This window comes from Micropterus dolomieu, linkage group LG08, assembly GCF_021292245.1.
Source record: "Micropterus dolomieu isolate WLL.071019.BEF.003 ecotype Adirondacks linkage group LG08, ASM2129224v1, whole genome shotgun sequence".
In the NCBI taxonomy this organism is placed as follows: Eukaryota; Metazoa; Chordata; class Actinopteri; order Centrarchiformes; family Centrarchidae; genus Micropterus; species Micropterus dolomieu.
The window spans coordinates 22,262,388-22,279,271 of record NC_060157.1 but is presented as its reverse complement, the minus strand read 5'-3'; the positions used below and the strand labels follow the sequence as shown (position 1 = coordinate 22,279,271).

The window sequence follows — 16,884 nt, the reverse complement described above, 5'->3', positions numbered from 1 at the left end:
CGGGGCCATGTATCGTGGAATTCTGGACCAACATCTCCTTCCCTCAGTGAGAGAGCTGAAGATGGGTCGAGGATGGGTGTTTCAGCACGACAACGACCCTAAGCACACCGCCAAAGCAACAAAAGAGTGGCTGAAGAAGAAGCACATCAAGGTTCTGGAGTGGCCTAGCCAGTCTCCAGACGTGAATCCAATTGAAAATCTTTGGAGGGAGCTTAAAATTCGAGTTGCCAGGCGACAACCTCGGAACCTGAATGATTTGGAGGCTGTCTGCAGGGAGGAGTGGGCCAACATCCCTGCCGAAATGTGCACAAACCTTGTCACCAACTATAAAAACCGTTTGACATCTGTGCTGGCCAATAATGGCTTTTCTACAAAATATTAACATGCTGTTTGTCCAGGGGGTCAAATACTTGTTTTTCCTCATCAGATGGTTATCAATTTTTATAAATTCATATGATGTGATTTTCTGGAATTTTCTTTGGGATTCTGTCTTTCACTGTTAGAATGTACATATGATTAAAATTGTAGATTGTTGCATTCTTTGTAAGTGGGCAAACCTGCAAAATCAGCAAGGGGTCAAATACTTTTTCCCCCCACTGTATATGTAGAATCAACCAACTTCAAAAACAGCCTCAAAGATGGAATTGATGTTGAACATAATTTCTGGAATGAGAACCATACAGGCTGAACTCTAAAGTACTTTTTTGTCCATTTACCATTATCATCAAACACACTTTTTACCCTCTATTACGACGATTGCCGTGTAGAATCAGAATCAAAACCGAAATCTGATCCAGCTTTATTGCAAAGTAGTTTACACATACAAGGAATTTCCTTTGGAGTTACATGTCAGGTAGAAAATTATAAGAATGATCTAGAAGAAAGATAAAGAAAGAGCAAGTAGCCAAATCAATATATTTATAAAAAATTCTAATGAAATGGCTATAAGTAACTCAGACAGCACTGGGCTGCACCACCGTGGCATGAACAAAGTGGTTGAGTGGAGTGATAATAATGCTCTTGAGATTAACACGAAGATAATGGATGGAATTGTATTTCGATCACCATTTGACTCTCTTAAAGAGGTCATGTTATGCTTTTTGGCTTTTTCCCTCTCCTTTATGGAATTCGATACCTTTTTTATGCATGTAACAGGTTTGCAAAGTGAAAAAGCCCAAAGTCCACCCGAAAGGGAGTTCCCATCTTCCACAGAAAACTCTGCTCTGAACTGCCTGAAAACAGCTCATTTGTAGTCCAGCCTTTTCTTCCGCTTTCTGGTGACGTCACAACAAAAGTCACAGTTCTTGCCTAGCGGTTACTCAGACACGCCCTCAAAAACATCGGTAGGATGCTGTCAGGACCTACATTACGGTAGGTCAGAAATTTGTTGTTTCTGTTTGATCAGTAAGATGATTTTATGATGATGTTATTGTAAAGCAGCTGACTCAAGAGGATATTGGTAAATGTAAAACACTTATTGTGCCATTATCCTGTAATTACCGTATTGGGATACCTTTGGAGCTGCTTAGCAAAAATTACATGGGCTTAACTGTCATAATGTCAGTGAATCTTGCACAGTTGTGAAGAGTAGCAGTCAAAGTTTATTTTAATCTTTCGGCGGGAAAAGTCTAATGTAGGCAGCAGAGCAGAATTGCACCCAGGAAGAAGCAGGCAGGTGTTCCAGTTCCAGGCAAGTAAATAAGAAATACAAAGTTCCAAGGCAGAAGTCGTCCTAGGCACACGGAAACACACAATTAGTCCAGAATCACACTCGAAGATCACAGAAGGAGAATACTTAAGGAGAATAGTCAGTCGTAGTACAAATACAACTTGAGGTTAACTGATGATCTGACAGAGAATGAGGTGGAGAACCAGAGAATGAGGTGGAGAAACAAAGAATGAGGTGGAGAACCAGAGAATGAGGTGGAGAACCAGGGTTGATAAACTGCAGTTTCTTGATTAGTGGAATGCAGGACAAGTGAGCAGGTGGAGTTTGGCAGTAGGAGACAGAGTGCGAAGCCACTGACAGGCTCAGGTTATTATTACAAGTCTGACAGTATTGTGGAAAGGATCCCTACAGAGAGAGACATTTTTGAAGAGTAAGATCATTTTTGTTTAACTAGAAACATTTGCTGTATCGCTCTCATCAGTTCCACCAGACTGCCTTGACAAAAATAGTAAATAAGGTCCAGGTTGAAAAACCCTTTAAGAAATAACACGTGAGAAGGAGTGCTAGACCAGTATGGCAGTGCCGGTTTAACGGTTTAGCATGGTTTGAGTCACTGTTTAACAATAGAAGTTTAATTAACAGTTTAATTTTTTATATTTCTAAAGTAAACCAGCCATTTTACAACTCCAGTGTAACCCATCTGCGTCAGGTGATGCAGTATACAGAAGCAAAAGTCAAAGTTGACTTATTTAAAGTTTTAAGTTACATAATGTTACATGCGTGACTGATGACACGCAATGTACCTATTTCAACGCAAACCATGATGTTTTCCTAAACCTAACCATGTAGTTTTTCTACCTAAACTTAACCAAACTGCGACCATTTCGCTACATTAACCACATCTTAAAAAGGTGTTTCATACAGATGGTGAAGGGTACCTTGTGTGTCAAATACCATTCTTTGTCATAGTGTCTGTATTTGACGCCCTGGAATAACAGTGTGTTGGGGAAACACTCAGTGTGATCCAAAGTTTTGCTGTATGTTTTCTTCAAGACTGATGCAGTTTCTATGCAACATAACACTTTAAGAGATCTAGTCTGGTTCTAGTACAGTGCTGCAGACTGCCTAATACGATAGCTATTTACTAATAACCGATCTTATGAAAAGATGATAAGGACATGTCAGTTATATGCCCTCTTACTGTAAAGGAAAACATTCTTGGGCTAAGGGATTCTGACTGTGGTGGGAAGGTCATGAGCTGGTTAATACTGGCTGCTTTATAAAGCTTGTAATACTCTTCTGTACTTCCTCCTTTGGGTATAGAGCCCGGTGTGTACACACTGAGAGGGGACTGACAGAGGGAACAGGAATCTTGAGAGAACGTTGGCCGTGTTTTGGGCTCTGATACGTATGCATATTGTAAAAGTAGACACAAAGTTAAAGTGGCAATATTGCGTGTTTTGGGTTCCTTTCCTTTAGTCTGTTATATAGCTTTTTGTGTATGTAAAAGGTCTGCAAAGTTACAAAGTCCACGCCTAAGGGAGTTACTGTCTCCCACAGAAAACACTGCTCCTGACCTGACTGATACACCTTGTTTGTATTTTAGCCTTTTCATCCTTTACTTGCCTATGTCAATATGTAACACATGCTAACACATTTGCATAATACCTGCCATGGTTACCATAGCTACAGCCATGTTTCCAGTCGATCAGTAAGCCTTAGGAAACCAGTTATTCTAACCAATTTTTCCGATACACGCTTTAAGAGGTTGACCAATCACAACAGAGTGAGCCAGCTGTCCAATCTGAGCAGATTAGGTTTTTTAGGGAGCTAAAACGGAACATTTCAGACAGAGGGTGAATAGAGTACTGCAGCAATGTACAGTATGAGAAAAATAATATGTTTTTTTTAACATTAAAGCATGTAAACCTATTGTAGAAGGAACCCCAAATAAAAGTGTGAACCTGAAAATGAACATGGCCTCTTTAAAGAATGAGGTCATAGAGTAGGTAGGCGCTCCTGGAAATTACTCTCAGCCAATCCCAGGTGGCAAAAAGGGATGAAAACAGACATAATTCATTTTAATTTTTTTCTTTTTGAGTTTGTGTTAATGAATCTGTGTCACGTTATAGCCAGTAAAAAGCCCGATTGGGGAATTAGTAAAAATCCAATGTCATTTAGTTTCCCTTTCTTCCTGGAATAATTCTTTCTGAAAAAGCTCAACAAACAGTTCTAGAGAGGTCACAAGTATGAGCCTCCTGGGCCTTAAAGAAGTTAATCATCTTAATTTTCAGAGGTATCTCTTTCCGCAGCAAAGTGGGTTAAAGCTGGTCCTGCTGATCATTTGTCACGCAAGGAGGAGCCTCTCCTGGACACTCATTGATAACTGGATAATGAGGACTCACTGGAGATGAGTAAGATTGATAGTGTTTTGGCCTCTGAGGGCCATTGTCATCCGTCATGGGGTAAAGGAGAGCTCTTCACCTGCACTGTGTGGGTAACACTGTGCACCACATGTAGAGATTTGTGTTATAATTCTGATTATCTAACTATAATAATCAAAATGGATGTGTCCTCTTCCATCAAAGACTATTTACAAACTGCTGAAAAATATCTTCTTCTATAATCCCCATTCCCTCTCACCAGGAGGCCATGTCTTCTAATATTTTTAATAACCTTCAATAACCCCCTTAAAAACCATGAAAACGCTTCTGGTAAATCATCTCCCTGGTTGATGACTATTTGGTCCACACAGAGAGCAAATGGAATGCTTGTTTTCTGTCTTTTCAAAGAAGCTCTTGTGAAGGAGTGCAGAGGTCAGGAGATTTATACATGGCATTTATCCATGTTGATCTATGAAAATGTTTACAAGCCAATAATTCAGTTTAATACCATTAATAGCATTGTGAATATTCCATCAAACCAGTACCCCATGTTTAGACTGAGAGAATTGATTATGTTCATCAAGACGTATTTAGCCTTCCTGCTGAAGACTGAATTTTGGCATATACTTAATCAAGCTACATGTTCTGATCATGGGGGCCAACAATGATTACCCGATCAACATTTATGTAAGAGTAACATGGACTTAAGTGGGTTTATTCACTTATTAGAATCCCCTTTAGCTGCTAAGTGCAAACTTCCATGATTTAGAAACATATGTAGACCATAATATCAGAGATCAGTAAACATAAGTAGACAAAATGAACTGATTACAGCCAAAGAAAATGTAACTGGGTGAAATTTTATTATTGTTTAACTATAAATCAGATAGCAGTGCAGTATTTTTAGAAATGTTAGAGGTTTTGTAATTGCTTTTATGTGGGACAGGGAAACGAGTGACTGCCCCTGACATTCCCTGTATAAGACACTTAACCATCAAAGCTGTAGAGGACTAGTACTTGTACTGGGCAGTTCCCTAGCATGAGTTTTGGTAACTGCGTGTTAAAGTGAAGCTGCTGCTGCTGCAAAAAGAATATCTGGTGGCTTCATTTTCAAAGTAAAGCACCTGTCATGTGTAAGCATCAGAAATGTAATATTAAACACTGAGGCTGTGCTCTGGGGAAAGCTGTGCAGCCTGCAGGGGCAAAGTATTTTCCACTCTGACAGCTCCAGGGATGAGTGGCTCGGGCAATAAGACCTCATGTATTACACCTGTCAGCAGGGAGCCTATAAAAGATGTCTACGCCCTCCATCTACTCCATCTCTCGCCAATTTGAACACACTGACCAACATTGTGCTGATGGGCATAGTTAGATACAGCTTTGTAAATCATCATGTTCAGGTTTCCATGTAATTACTGGTGTGATCTCTTTCAGACACACTGTCATCCATTTGGGCTTTTGTTTTAACAGATAAATCCGTCTTTATACCTGCCAAAATCTGTCTAGGCACACTTGTCTCTTCCTCTCTGTACCTCAGCTGATTATTGAGATTGAAAAGAAGGAAAAAGTGTTTGGTGCCTTTTTCAGCAGTCCAAAATGAGACTTATGTGCAAATTGATAAGCTTGTCAGCTGGGAGAAGAAAAGCACAGTTTCCACCAACCCTCGCAATGCTGTTGGTATTTCTTGAGCATTCAATGAGCATAACCTGATTATTAAGTATTTTATTTTATTTTATTATTCTCAGTGTTATTATAGGTAAGGGAACAAGCATTGTTTGATGGCAAAAGTCTCAGAAATAAATTAATATTTGTTCCAAGGCTTATCGTTCCTTATCTTAAACAGTTCATGTAAGCTACACAAAGTGCAGAACATGTAATTATTAAATTGCATATCAGGCTACCACATTTGTTTTTTCCTGATCATCCTTGTATCCACACCTCGATGAATTTGTGCCATTCTGTTAACATTCAGCATCTTGACGTTAGAGAGAGAAAGTCTTTACAGCATGTGTGCAATTGTCAGTGCAGATTTCCCCTGTGTAGAGGACAGATGTGGCTTGGAGGCCCAGGGGATTGTGGGTAAACGAGCTGTTAGTTCCACTATGGTTAGGAAGCCCGTCAGTGTTTAAATAAAACCAGTGCTACAACTACTAGCCCTGCTATTCCTGTAACTTCCTCTAATACTCCTATGACCACCACTATACCACTTGTTACTTCTATTACTACTACTATATACTTCATACATACAATCATATGCCATACCTTTAGCCATACCTCAGTTGTCTTTTCTAGATATTTCTAGATAAAGCAAGATTTTACAATTGTATGCATTGAACACTTGTGTCTGGTAATAAGGTTGGTTTAATTGGTGTAAGTATAGTAATTAGTCCAACTTACACAAGAGAGGCATGTGGTGAAGTTTAAATTTGACTCTGAATAATTGGATGATAATGCCATAAAATCTGATTCATAGTCTAGGCTGGTGTATTGTAGAGTATTGCCCACATTGTAGATATAATTAACTGTGTCTGCATTTTCCATTGATGACCTCTGAATATGCACTGTGAAAAAATAATTTAAAGTGATTAGGTGCATCTTAATCAACTTTTCTTGTATGTTTTGGCCTTGTTAGGTAGGTGCTGGTTGAGGTGGCTGGTGGGCTTGATTGAATTTTAGTCAGAATGATGACAAATGTTACTGAGCTTAAATGTGCATAAGCAGAACTGGTACAATGCTGGAGAAAGTATAAATTGTGCTCATGCTCTGCATCAACAGTGGCATTAATAGTCTCACAGACATCTGGAAATCATCTATGAATTCTGTCCTGCATCTATACGGTATCACACATTGGCCGTCAACACATTCTGAATATGTGAACTAGCAGTGAATTTTAACTAGCACAAACTGAGGTAGAGAGTGGCTCTACAGAAAGGCAAGAATGATCAAACTTAGAATTTGGCAAAAAGAAATTATAAAAGTTAACATCACCAATTACCTCCAGCTGTTCCCAGAGGTAGAAAAATCCTGTGAGACCTTATTGCAATTTCTTGTATTAATTGAAAGCTGTCATTGTCCCCCTTGAGCCTCATGAGTCACCCAAGCAGAAGGCCTTAGAGTAGATTTTCTGCTGCACTCTATCTATGTTGGTAAAGTACAAATGCAGCTGAATGGTTAGAAAGGGGAACAGTGTTATGTAAGTAAAAGTCATGCATTAAAAATGTTACTTAAGTAAATGTATGTAAGTATTATAATGGTAATGTACTTTGAACTGCAGAAAAATGACCGCTGTGACGTTAATGTAAAAGCAGGACTGCAAACTCATTTACAATGAATAGCTAACTTATTTTCATTTCAAATATTGGATTTGCTTGTTTGATTGTATTCTAAAAATAGAGAAATGCAAAATGAAAAATGCCTATCACCAGTACCGAGAGCCCAGAGTGACTCCTTCACAATGTTTGTTTTATCCAACCAATTGTACAAAGTCACATATATATATATATATATATTAAAATAGAAAAATTAAATTATTTAAAGGCTTTATTGGAATTGAAACAGATGTTTACATGATGTCTTTGTTTCAGCTGTACTTGTATATACTGTTAGGTAGTTTTATTTATAAAATTATTTTTGTTAAGTAACTAGTAACTGAAACTTTCAGATAATAATCTTAAGTAAGCTCTATTTCCCATTTAAATTTAGTGGAATAGAAGTACAAAGTGGGATGAAAAGAAAAGACTCAAGTAAAGTACAAGTACCTCAATTTTGTACTTAAGTTTACTACTTGACTAAATGTACTTAGTTACACAGTACGTGGAGACAGCTGACATTATCAGAGCAATGACGGTGAAGCAGAAACGTTGTGAGCTAATCACCCGAAGGTTGATATAAAAGCCCATATAGTCGTGGGGAACTGCAGAGTCTGCTGATAATTCTCTGTAGCTTTATCATCACTGTGAGCAACCCCTTTTCACATACAGCAGCCATATGATGACTACTTGTTATATACTTGTAGCCATTATACTTATCTCCAGTGTCCATATTTCATAGGTATGTCAACATGTAATGATGTTTAATGGAAAAAGGGTTGGTTACATTCAGTGATAAGATCAGCAGTACTTTTTGATCTGTGGCTCTGTGCCTGGAGAATAACACATGGAGCTGACATTTATTTCACATTTTCACTAAACAGTTACCTGGATAGAAGGTATACAGTACATGCGTTAAAAGAAAAGATACATCACAGAAAAGACACAGTAGAGCATTTTTACACTGTGTGGAAGATGAAGAGGAGTGGTGTGGTAATTGACAGAGAAAATCCAGGGGATGTGATACTGGCAGCAGGCATCCATGATTCAGAGGTTGAGAGAGATGTGTTTAGGTGAAATTATGTTTCATCAAATACTACCAAAGGCTGTGATCCACTCCGGGTCTAAGACCTGAAACAGGTGGAAGTGGCTGAGGCTCACACAAATACTTGTTTACTGCATGACTGTTTGGTCTGTTCAGTTATAATTGGTTGTCACTGTGACCACCCTTAACTCCTCATTTAGAAACCCTACTGTTCCTTCACTGGCAGGCAAAACAATATTACCCACATACACAAAACAGATTTTTACTGTATGTTCCTCATGGCACCAGTTTAGGTGGACTTTGTTCAAGCCATGGTGGATTGTTTGGCACTGTTTTTGTGTTTACTGTTTAACTCAACTGAGGTTTCAGTCCACAGTCAACCGGACAGAATGTGAGACGAAACTCAGTCCATACCAACCACCTCGGGATTCCTGGATCATTCTTTTTATATCCCAGCCTGGTTTAATGTGTTTTTTGTTTAGTTTTTTTAGAGTGTGATAACACTTTTTTGTGTGTTTCCTTTGATTGTCTCCATAGTGAAATGTTCTTGGAATAGTCTGGTTATTATCTTTTTCAATTAATCAATGTTTTGTGTTTGTTTAAATTCACACCACTATATTACACAGTTTGTAACCTGTGTTTTGTGGCAGGGAGATCATGTCTAGTCCCTTTAACTTAATAACTAAGTATGATGGATTTAGCTGTTTGTAGTTTACCTTATGGTGTAATTGGAGATTAAGACCACAGAACAAGAACATGAACAAACTGAATACAAGAGTAAGTCCAGACTGTATTCGGTTCATTTTGTTATTCTCGGCTTTCCAAGAATGAGACACTGCTGGCTGTCAGATGTCATTTTGGTATCATTTTCAGTAGGTGTGTTGATGTAGTTCGATTATTTCACTCCTAACACACTGTGCCACATTCTGCTTGAAATAAAAGTGAGAGTTTATATTTTAAATGTTACTTGGAAACTAATTGGTGTTGCTCTCCCCTTGCCAAACAATAAAGTCACTAGAGTTGGGTGTGAGTATGCAGTTTCTTGAACCAGCAGAATATTTCATGATGTGTTTACAGGACCATCTCCTGATTCATATGGTTACACATGTCCTGTGGATTGTATAGATGCTGCCTCATAACCTCTTGCATTATCAGCTCTGAATCTGATTGGCTTGGTTTAGGGTGCCGTTAGAGGGAAGAGAGAGAAAGGAGGAGTAGATCAGGTAAGGTGAGAGCAGGGTGATGATGACATGTTTTTTTGTTATTTCCAGTGTCCCCTCTTTGGGGTCTTGCCTACAGCAACTCAGTATTTGGACAAGCCAAAAGACAGGAAATAGATGTGACAACGCGCTCTAGCTGTGCCAAGCATTTTTCACTCTTCAGTCCTGATGATTCTCTGGCTGCAGCTGTGTTATGATGGACATGGCCCTAAACATCTTACCTAAGCTGTAGCAAGCAATATATATGCGTTCTCTCAATGGCTCTTTATAACAACATTGCATAAGATTCAGTTGAGTTATGTTACAAGGGGTATAGGGGTGGAACAAAATGAGGAACTGACTACTGGATTAATTAACTTAATGTTTCAGCAATAAGTCAGTAGAATAACCTCTTTTTAGTGGCACCACCTTCAAAGTGTCGCCATTCAGTGTTTATTTCTTCCTGCACAGTTATGATCATTAGAGCAGTTTAGATTTGTGATAGTTTGCTATTCATGTTTTTTTTTTGTAAATAAAACTGTTGCATACGACTGTTGGGCTATGCTATATTTAAAATAAGCCCTGCTGACTGATTACTGTTATCTCTTAACCCTGTGAAATGGAAGGCTTTCAGTAATAGTTAAACTGTTGTGATTAACACAACCCAATTAGTTCACTGGGATGAGGGATTATGTATGATGATATTTTGAATTGTACTGACTCAGAATGTAATTATTATTATTATTATTATAAGTAAATTCAAGTGAAAAAAAAAAAAAGTCTTCTTTCTCTGATCCCTGTGCCTGCCTCTTTTCTCTCTTCCCCTCTCCAGCCTCAGGCTTGTAAGGGAACTGGCCCTTCCATCCTCCCTCTCTAACATCCCACTGTGTCACAGCACTACCATGTCCTTTCCCTGCTGTGCCCATCCCATGGAGAGTGCACACCCACCCAGATAGGATGCCTGCCTTGCCCGACGCCCTGCATCCCCTCCTGCCCATCACCACCTCCTCCTTCTCCTCGGGTGTACCTGCTCTTGCCATAAGTTCCTTGCGGCCCCACAGGCTCCGCCCTGCTCCAACATGGTGGATGAGGTAACCACCATGAAGGATGATGTCATCAACGCCAACACGCTGGCTTGGCTGGTCTGCTCAGGCGTGTCCATCCTGGCCAACACTTGGAGCATCCTTAGCGTCAGTGCCAAGCAGAAAAAGTGGAAACCGCTGGAGTTCCTCATCTGCACACTGGCAGGCACGCACATCCTCAACATGGCCATCCCCATCACTATGTACTGTGTCATAACGCTGCGCCGTCAGCACTCTAACTACGAGTGGAATGAGGGTCTCTGCAAGGTGTTTGTCTCCACCTTCTACACTCTCACACTGGTCACCTGCTTCTCTGTAACCTCGCTTTCTTATCACCGCATGTGGATGGTGCGCTGGCCTGTAAACTACAGGTAAGACACATGAGGCTGTTGTTTAAAACAAACTCTGTTTATGCCTGTTCAGATTACACTCTTAGTTTAGGTGGTACCATTTTCAAAGGGTCATTTTACCCAAATCACAGATGTATGCCTTGTAGTATCAAGGCAGGTATCATGATTACCACTAGAGATAACTTTGCGTATAATCAAGTTTTGAGATTCTGTTTCTGAGATTTCTGCCTTCACCCAAATACAGTGGAGGATAATGGACTTTTTGTGGTGACCACAGAATAAAAAAAGACAAGGAAAAATTCTACAGCAACTTTTCTCCCCTTAAAGAAAATATGCAAATTACAAATATATATATATTTGTAATTTAAGGGGAACCAACTCTTTAAGATGTGTCAGCACATTCCATTGCACTCATTTCAACATACAGTATATTCTGTAATTTGGAAGTAGTGGTCGGATGATATGGGGTTTTCAATGGCCGATAATGCCAATATAAAAAAAAGTTATTTATATAATTCCATTGTTCCATGCATAGTACAATCTATTATATGTGGTTATATTAGCCAGTTGCATGTTGTTTTACATGGAGTTTTTTTAAAATTAATAAAACAATGAGTTATGCTGGAGATTTCAGAATGTGACTGGTGTTTAAGGGAGAGTGGGGTACAGTTTGTCAGAAGTGGCATCACTCAACTGCATTGTTCTCTACAGAATATGTGAATATATATCAATATTCATATATATGAATATATATTTAACACTAGCCAGTAATGGTTTTAGATTACATGCGTTGTCATTTAGGATGATAAATCGGCATCGTGAGTGCAGGTATTGACCGATGCTAATTATCTTAGGGCGTACTCACACTAGGCCCAGTTGCCTTGTACTGTGCCCAAGCACGATTGTCCCCCCTCTCCCGCTGGCCTGAGCTCACAATGAGCCGGTGCACATTTACATTCATCACTGGGTCAGTGTTTCCCACGTTTGTGGCGGCTCGCTACAGTATCAACGCCGACTTCCACATATTGATATGTGATTTTTTTACTAGGCCTATTTAAAATCGTAGTTGACTGCAGAGTGCTGCGCATATATTCGCGCAGCACCTTGTCTCCCTCTCTCTCTCCACCTCTCTCTCATGAACACCACTGCACAAATCTGTCCAACACAACTGTCACTGTCGGACACCCAATAAGGTTATTAGCAAGCATGTAAGGAGCCTAGCTAATAAGGAGAGCTATGTGAACGTTCATCACAGCTGGGTTGTCTAGGTAAGCACCCTGTACATAGCTGGAGGTCAAAATCGACTGTCATTCTTCACAGAATGACATATTATGTACATATTGTGCCCAGGCTTAACTGTGCGTACACGGCATGGAGCGATCACACTGGTCAAACAAACCGGACTTTAGGGGGTAACCATACCCGTGCACGGTACGGATTGCGTAGTGTTAGTGCGCCCTTAAATGCCAGATATTTTATAGGCCGACTGGTCAATACTAGTGGTACAGTACATCATCAAACATCATCATCAATTTGTTTTTTTTTTACTAAGATCAATATTGTTGATCCAGGTTTTTTACATTCAACCATCAATTTTTCTATTCTTAACAATCGAATTTGTAAAAAGACATTTTTAATTCCAACTTCCTGCAGTAAACACAACATCTGCCAAAGTTACCTCGAAAGAACATTCAGGCATTTAAGCTGCAAATTTAGGGCCCCTTGCTGCATTTTGAGCACATCCCTCAGAAGGATAGGGACGATGATTAGTGTAACTTGTCAGCCTGTTTACCTCCGTTTTTGAGAGGGATTTTCTGGATCAGATGAAATCTCTCTCCTGCCAACACATCTGCTGGTTGCAGTTATTTGGGGTAACACCATGTAAAACCCTCTAGACTTAGCATCTGTCAGCTTTAGCTTCATTTGGCTCCTCACAACAAGTGAAATTACAAAGTTACACTGAATAATGAAGATCAGGTTCACCTCACATTAACATTCAAGCAACCTGCTGCAGTAACACCATTCTGGTTTTGTTAGACTCCCAAGACATCTGCTGTTCACACGTAATCAGATGTTCTGAGCAACATCGCTGCTTCCTTTTGAAACAAGATTTTGATGCTATTTCTGTCTGTATTCAGGGATGCACAAGTGCTGCTTTAACATTACCTGTCCTGAGATAACAGCCATTTTTTTATTCTTATTTTGTTATTTTGTTTTGTTTTCGGCTACTGTTTGATTTAAAAATTACACTTTTACAACATGACAAAATGTTGGCAGTTATCATTATCATGACGGCGGATGGGTTGCTTTGATTTTTTGTATTTTACACTCATTTCTGATTTCAAAACCACAGATTTACAACATGATATCTTTGATTTAAGCATATTATTTTTTATCTAAAATGATACTGTTAGATAGCAGCATATTAAGCACATACAATGATCAAAATGCTACTTTACACCTTGAAGCACACTTGGAGAGGTCTTGGCTTTGGTAAATATTAAATGGTAAGTTGACTACATTTCTATAGTACTTTTATCCAAAGCGCCGAACAATTCACCTGTCATTCAGACATGCTCACACACCAATAGCAGCGAGCTACCATGCAAGGTGCTAGCCTGACCATCGGGAGCAATCTAGGGTCCCGAGGACATGTTGAATTGCCAACCTTACCATCTACCTCCTGAGCCACATTGCTATTCATGGCAATTTTCTGGTCAGCAGGCACAGAACAATCATTTGCAGATGACTGCATTTCTAGAGCAGATACTGTTGCAAATACAGGTGGAAGCACATATGAAATTGCTATTCATTTTTGCACAGTACAAACAAGCTACTATGTGGGTTATTGAAATGGTGCAGAAACTTAGGCTGTGGTCCATGTAGTGAAGAACGGTATTCTGTTGCCTCGCTCACCCTCCCCGACTGAAAAACAAAGAGTTATTGTACTTTCTATGGCATCAGGCCTGCAGATGCTCAGCTTACAGTCAGCTTGGCCAATTCTGCAGATTAGCAGATGTTCAAATAAGATATGCAAACTTCTTCTTAAATCGATGTTAAATCTTGCTATCTATATTGCTTGTGCAGCTGTCATTATTGGCTGATGCCCACACAGATATCAGGCTTTACACAAATGCTTTTATCTTCCTCGTCTGTTGTCTCACTCATCTGACTGTATTCTTCCATCTCCTGTCTGGAAACATTGACTTTGCACTCAGCAGCTCCTCTTCTTGTTTTCAAGTCACTTTTAACACCGATATGGTGGAGTGATAGCTCAGGCAATGCACCGTGTAATTGCTGTTCATCTTTCATTTAAATCGCTCCACGTTTGCCCTGCTGAGGTAGCATGGCTGCCTTGTCTCTGACATTAACACACACCGAAGGCCTGAATTATGAATTCCAACCTTGTACTTCGGCAGCTGTTCTCATCACCCTGCACTCACTATCTTTTTTGGAGCTTTTCCCCTCACAACACTCTCTCTCTGGTAATAGATTCAAGCAGCTTGGTGATGCAACCTCCCCATCCTATGTACCCCAGGCACATTCAGGAAAGGCTAGCATAATTAATCACAGTGACAACAAGACCTACTTGTCTTTGCACAAAGCCATGGTGCAAAGACAGAGGATACTGCTGCATGTAAGCTAATGCAATACTAGTTACAATTATTTAAAACTATATGTTATATTATTTGTGTATGTAAGGGGATATATTTTATATCTAGCCTGTACTCCACCAGAGGATTTTAATGAGAAGAAGAAGAGGATAGGCGACATGTGCTCTGGCTCTCTTGAGGGAGACAGATTGGGTTTTGTGCCAAAATGGCTCCTGGACAACTGACACTAAAGGGATAATTTACTCTGTTCCTTCCCAACTTTAAATGAAGCAGGAGGGGTACATTTATGGAAATCGTAACATTCTGTCTACATATCCCTTTTCATTATATCCACTTTTTATTGGAGCTTCTCTTTATTGGCGCCCTGTAAATAAAAAGTTATTTTAAGTTATTATTTATGACTTTTAAGGCCCGCTCTGGACTCGCACCCAGCTACATTTCAGACCTTTATATGTGCCCAGTCACAACCTGAGGTCCTCGGCCAAGGCTCTGCTCGCCATTCCACAATCCAGGCTGAGGACCATGGGTGAGCTGGCCTTTTTTGTTAGGGACCCCACTCTCTGGAACAACCTCCATGAGGAGATCAGACTGGCAAGTTCCGTATTCACTTTTGAATACCTCTTAAAAACATATTTTTGTAAGTGCTCTTTCACAGGGTTTGTCTGACATCACCTCTATCTGTTTAGTCACTTCTTAATACCTACAAAAGGCATACCCTAAACTCTTATTTAGGGGTCCAACCCGAGTGGGGCTGGGAACTCTATTGTAATCGTTTTTATTATTATTCTTCCGTACATAAAAGTGATACTGCGGCATAGAAGGTAAGTGAAACTCATAGGGTAGGTACAGAGAGTACCTTAGGCGCAAAAATTCTTGTATCGCTAGGTGGCGCTATAAGCAAGATAATTGCGTTTGGGCTTGAAGCTCCCGCATACAGAGGCGCATATCAAAAATCTTATATCAATGCGTTCAGTGGATCGAGCTGAATCTCCTGGTATAGGCCACACCCATCGCGAAAACTGAAAAACCTCGACATTTTGCCTCATAACTACTGTACAGTACAGTACGCATTCATAAACCTTATGTCTACGTGTTTGGGGGATGCTGCTGAATCGTATGGGATAGGAAACGCATCTGTGCCATAATGGTGTTTTCTGCTACATTGCCACAACTGAAAAACTCCTCTGAAACCGCAAGTCCGATCTCTCTTAGCACAGACCATGTCTCGACCAAGCTAATAAAAGTTACCGCTCCCCAGATTGATACACGAAAAACTATCAGATTTATAAGCTAACAAATGTTTACTCCTCCTAAACAGGAAGTAGTGTCTTATCTTAGGTTTTGGATGTCCAATGAACACCAAACTTCCTTCCTTCTTCCTTACTGCCTTCCTGAGGGACTGTAAGAAATTTGGTGTCAATCTGCCTCTAGGTGGTGCTATTAATCCATAGACATAACATTAATTTTAAATCCTTGTAAACACAAGTCCCTTTAATTTCAAAGTCTGGTCCTTTATTCACCATGGGCCCCCGAAGCCAAGGCAGGGGGGCCGGGGGTCTAGTTTATTGATAGTTTAAATTATTTTTATTTTACTTTTTGTACTCTTTCTCTTATGTGGCTCCTTTTTTCTCAGTGCTAAAACTTTTATACTGTGTATACTATTGTTTTTCTACCATTTTTTATTTTGTCTTGTAAAGCACTTTTTAACTTTGTTTTGAAATGTGCTATATAAATTTATAATATACTTATCATTATTATTTTAAAGGAGGCCAATTTATAGATGCTGGACTGATGTGATAAAAAATTTTTTCAAACGTAATGGACTATGTACTGATGCTGATGCTTTGAACAGCTCAGCACTACTTTAGGTACAAACGTTTTGGCAGGATAGCACAGTCTTTCATCAAGTTTTGGGAATGAGAACACAAGTAACGGCCTGCCATAACTTGAGATGTATGTGTGCTGTTGCAAACCTTGAAAAGTGCCACACCGCCAGAGGACAAACACATTCACCAAATTGCTCGACTGTAACAATTACTTGGAGGTGAGAGGAAATAGAAATCCCTTCACGCTGAAATAGACCTAGATGACAAATAGACCGAGGGATGTGAAAAGCAATCTTTTTCCATCAGCAAAGCATCAATTTCCCACCATTCAACTCCAGTTTATCCAAGGGATGACCGTGTGGGATAGTGTTTTTTATCTGCCATGTTTTGGCATTACAGCATTTTGC

At 39.7% G+C, this 16,884-nt stretch overlaps 1 protein-coding gene across 1 annotated transcript in view; it reads left to right on the top strand.

The window, feature by feature from the left end:
* The window catches only part of LOC123975786 (probable G-protein coupled receptor 153), a 36,367-nt gene that overhangs the window by 5,414 nt on the left and 14,069 nt on the right, over positions 1 to 16,884 (top strand). The window contains exon 2 of the mRNA XM_046057535.1: positions 10,438 to 11,058. Coding sequence (XP_045913491.1) covers positions 10,685 to 11,058 — 374 coding nt within the window. The 5' untranslated portion in view covers positions 10,438 to 10,684. The remainder of the gene's footprint in view (positions 1 to 10,437; positions 11,059 to 16,884) is intronic.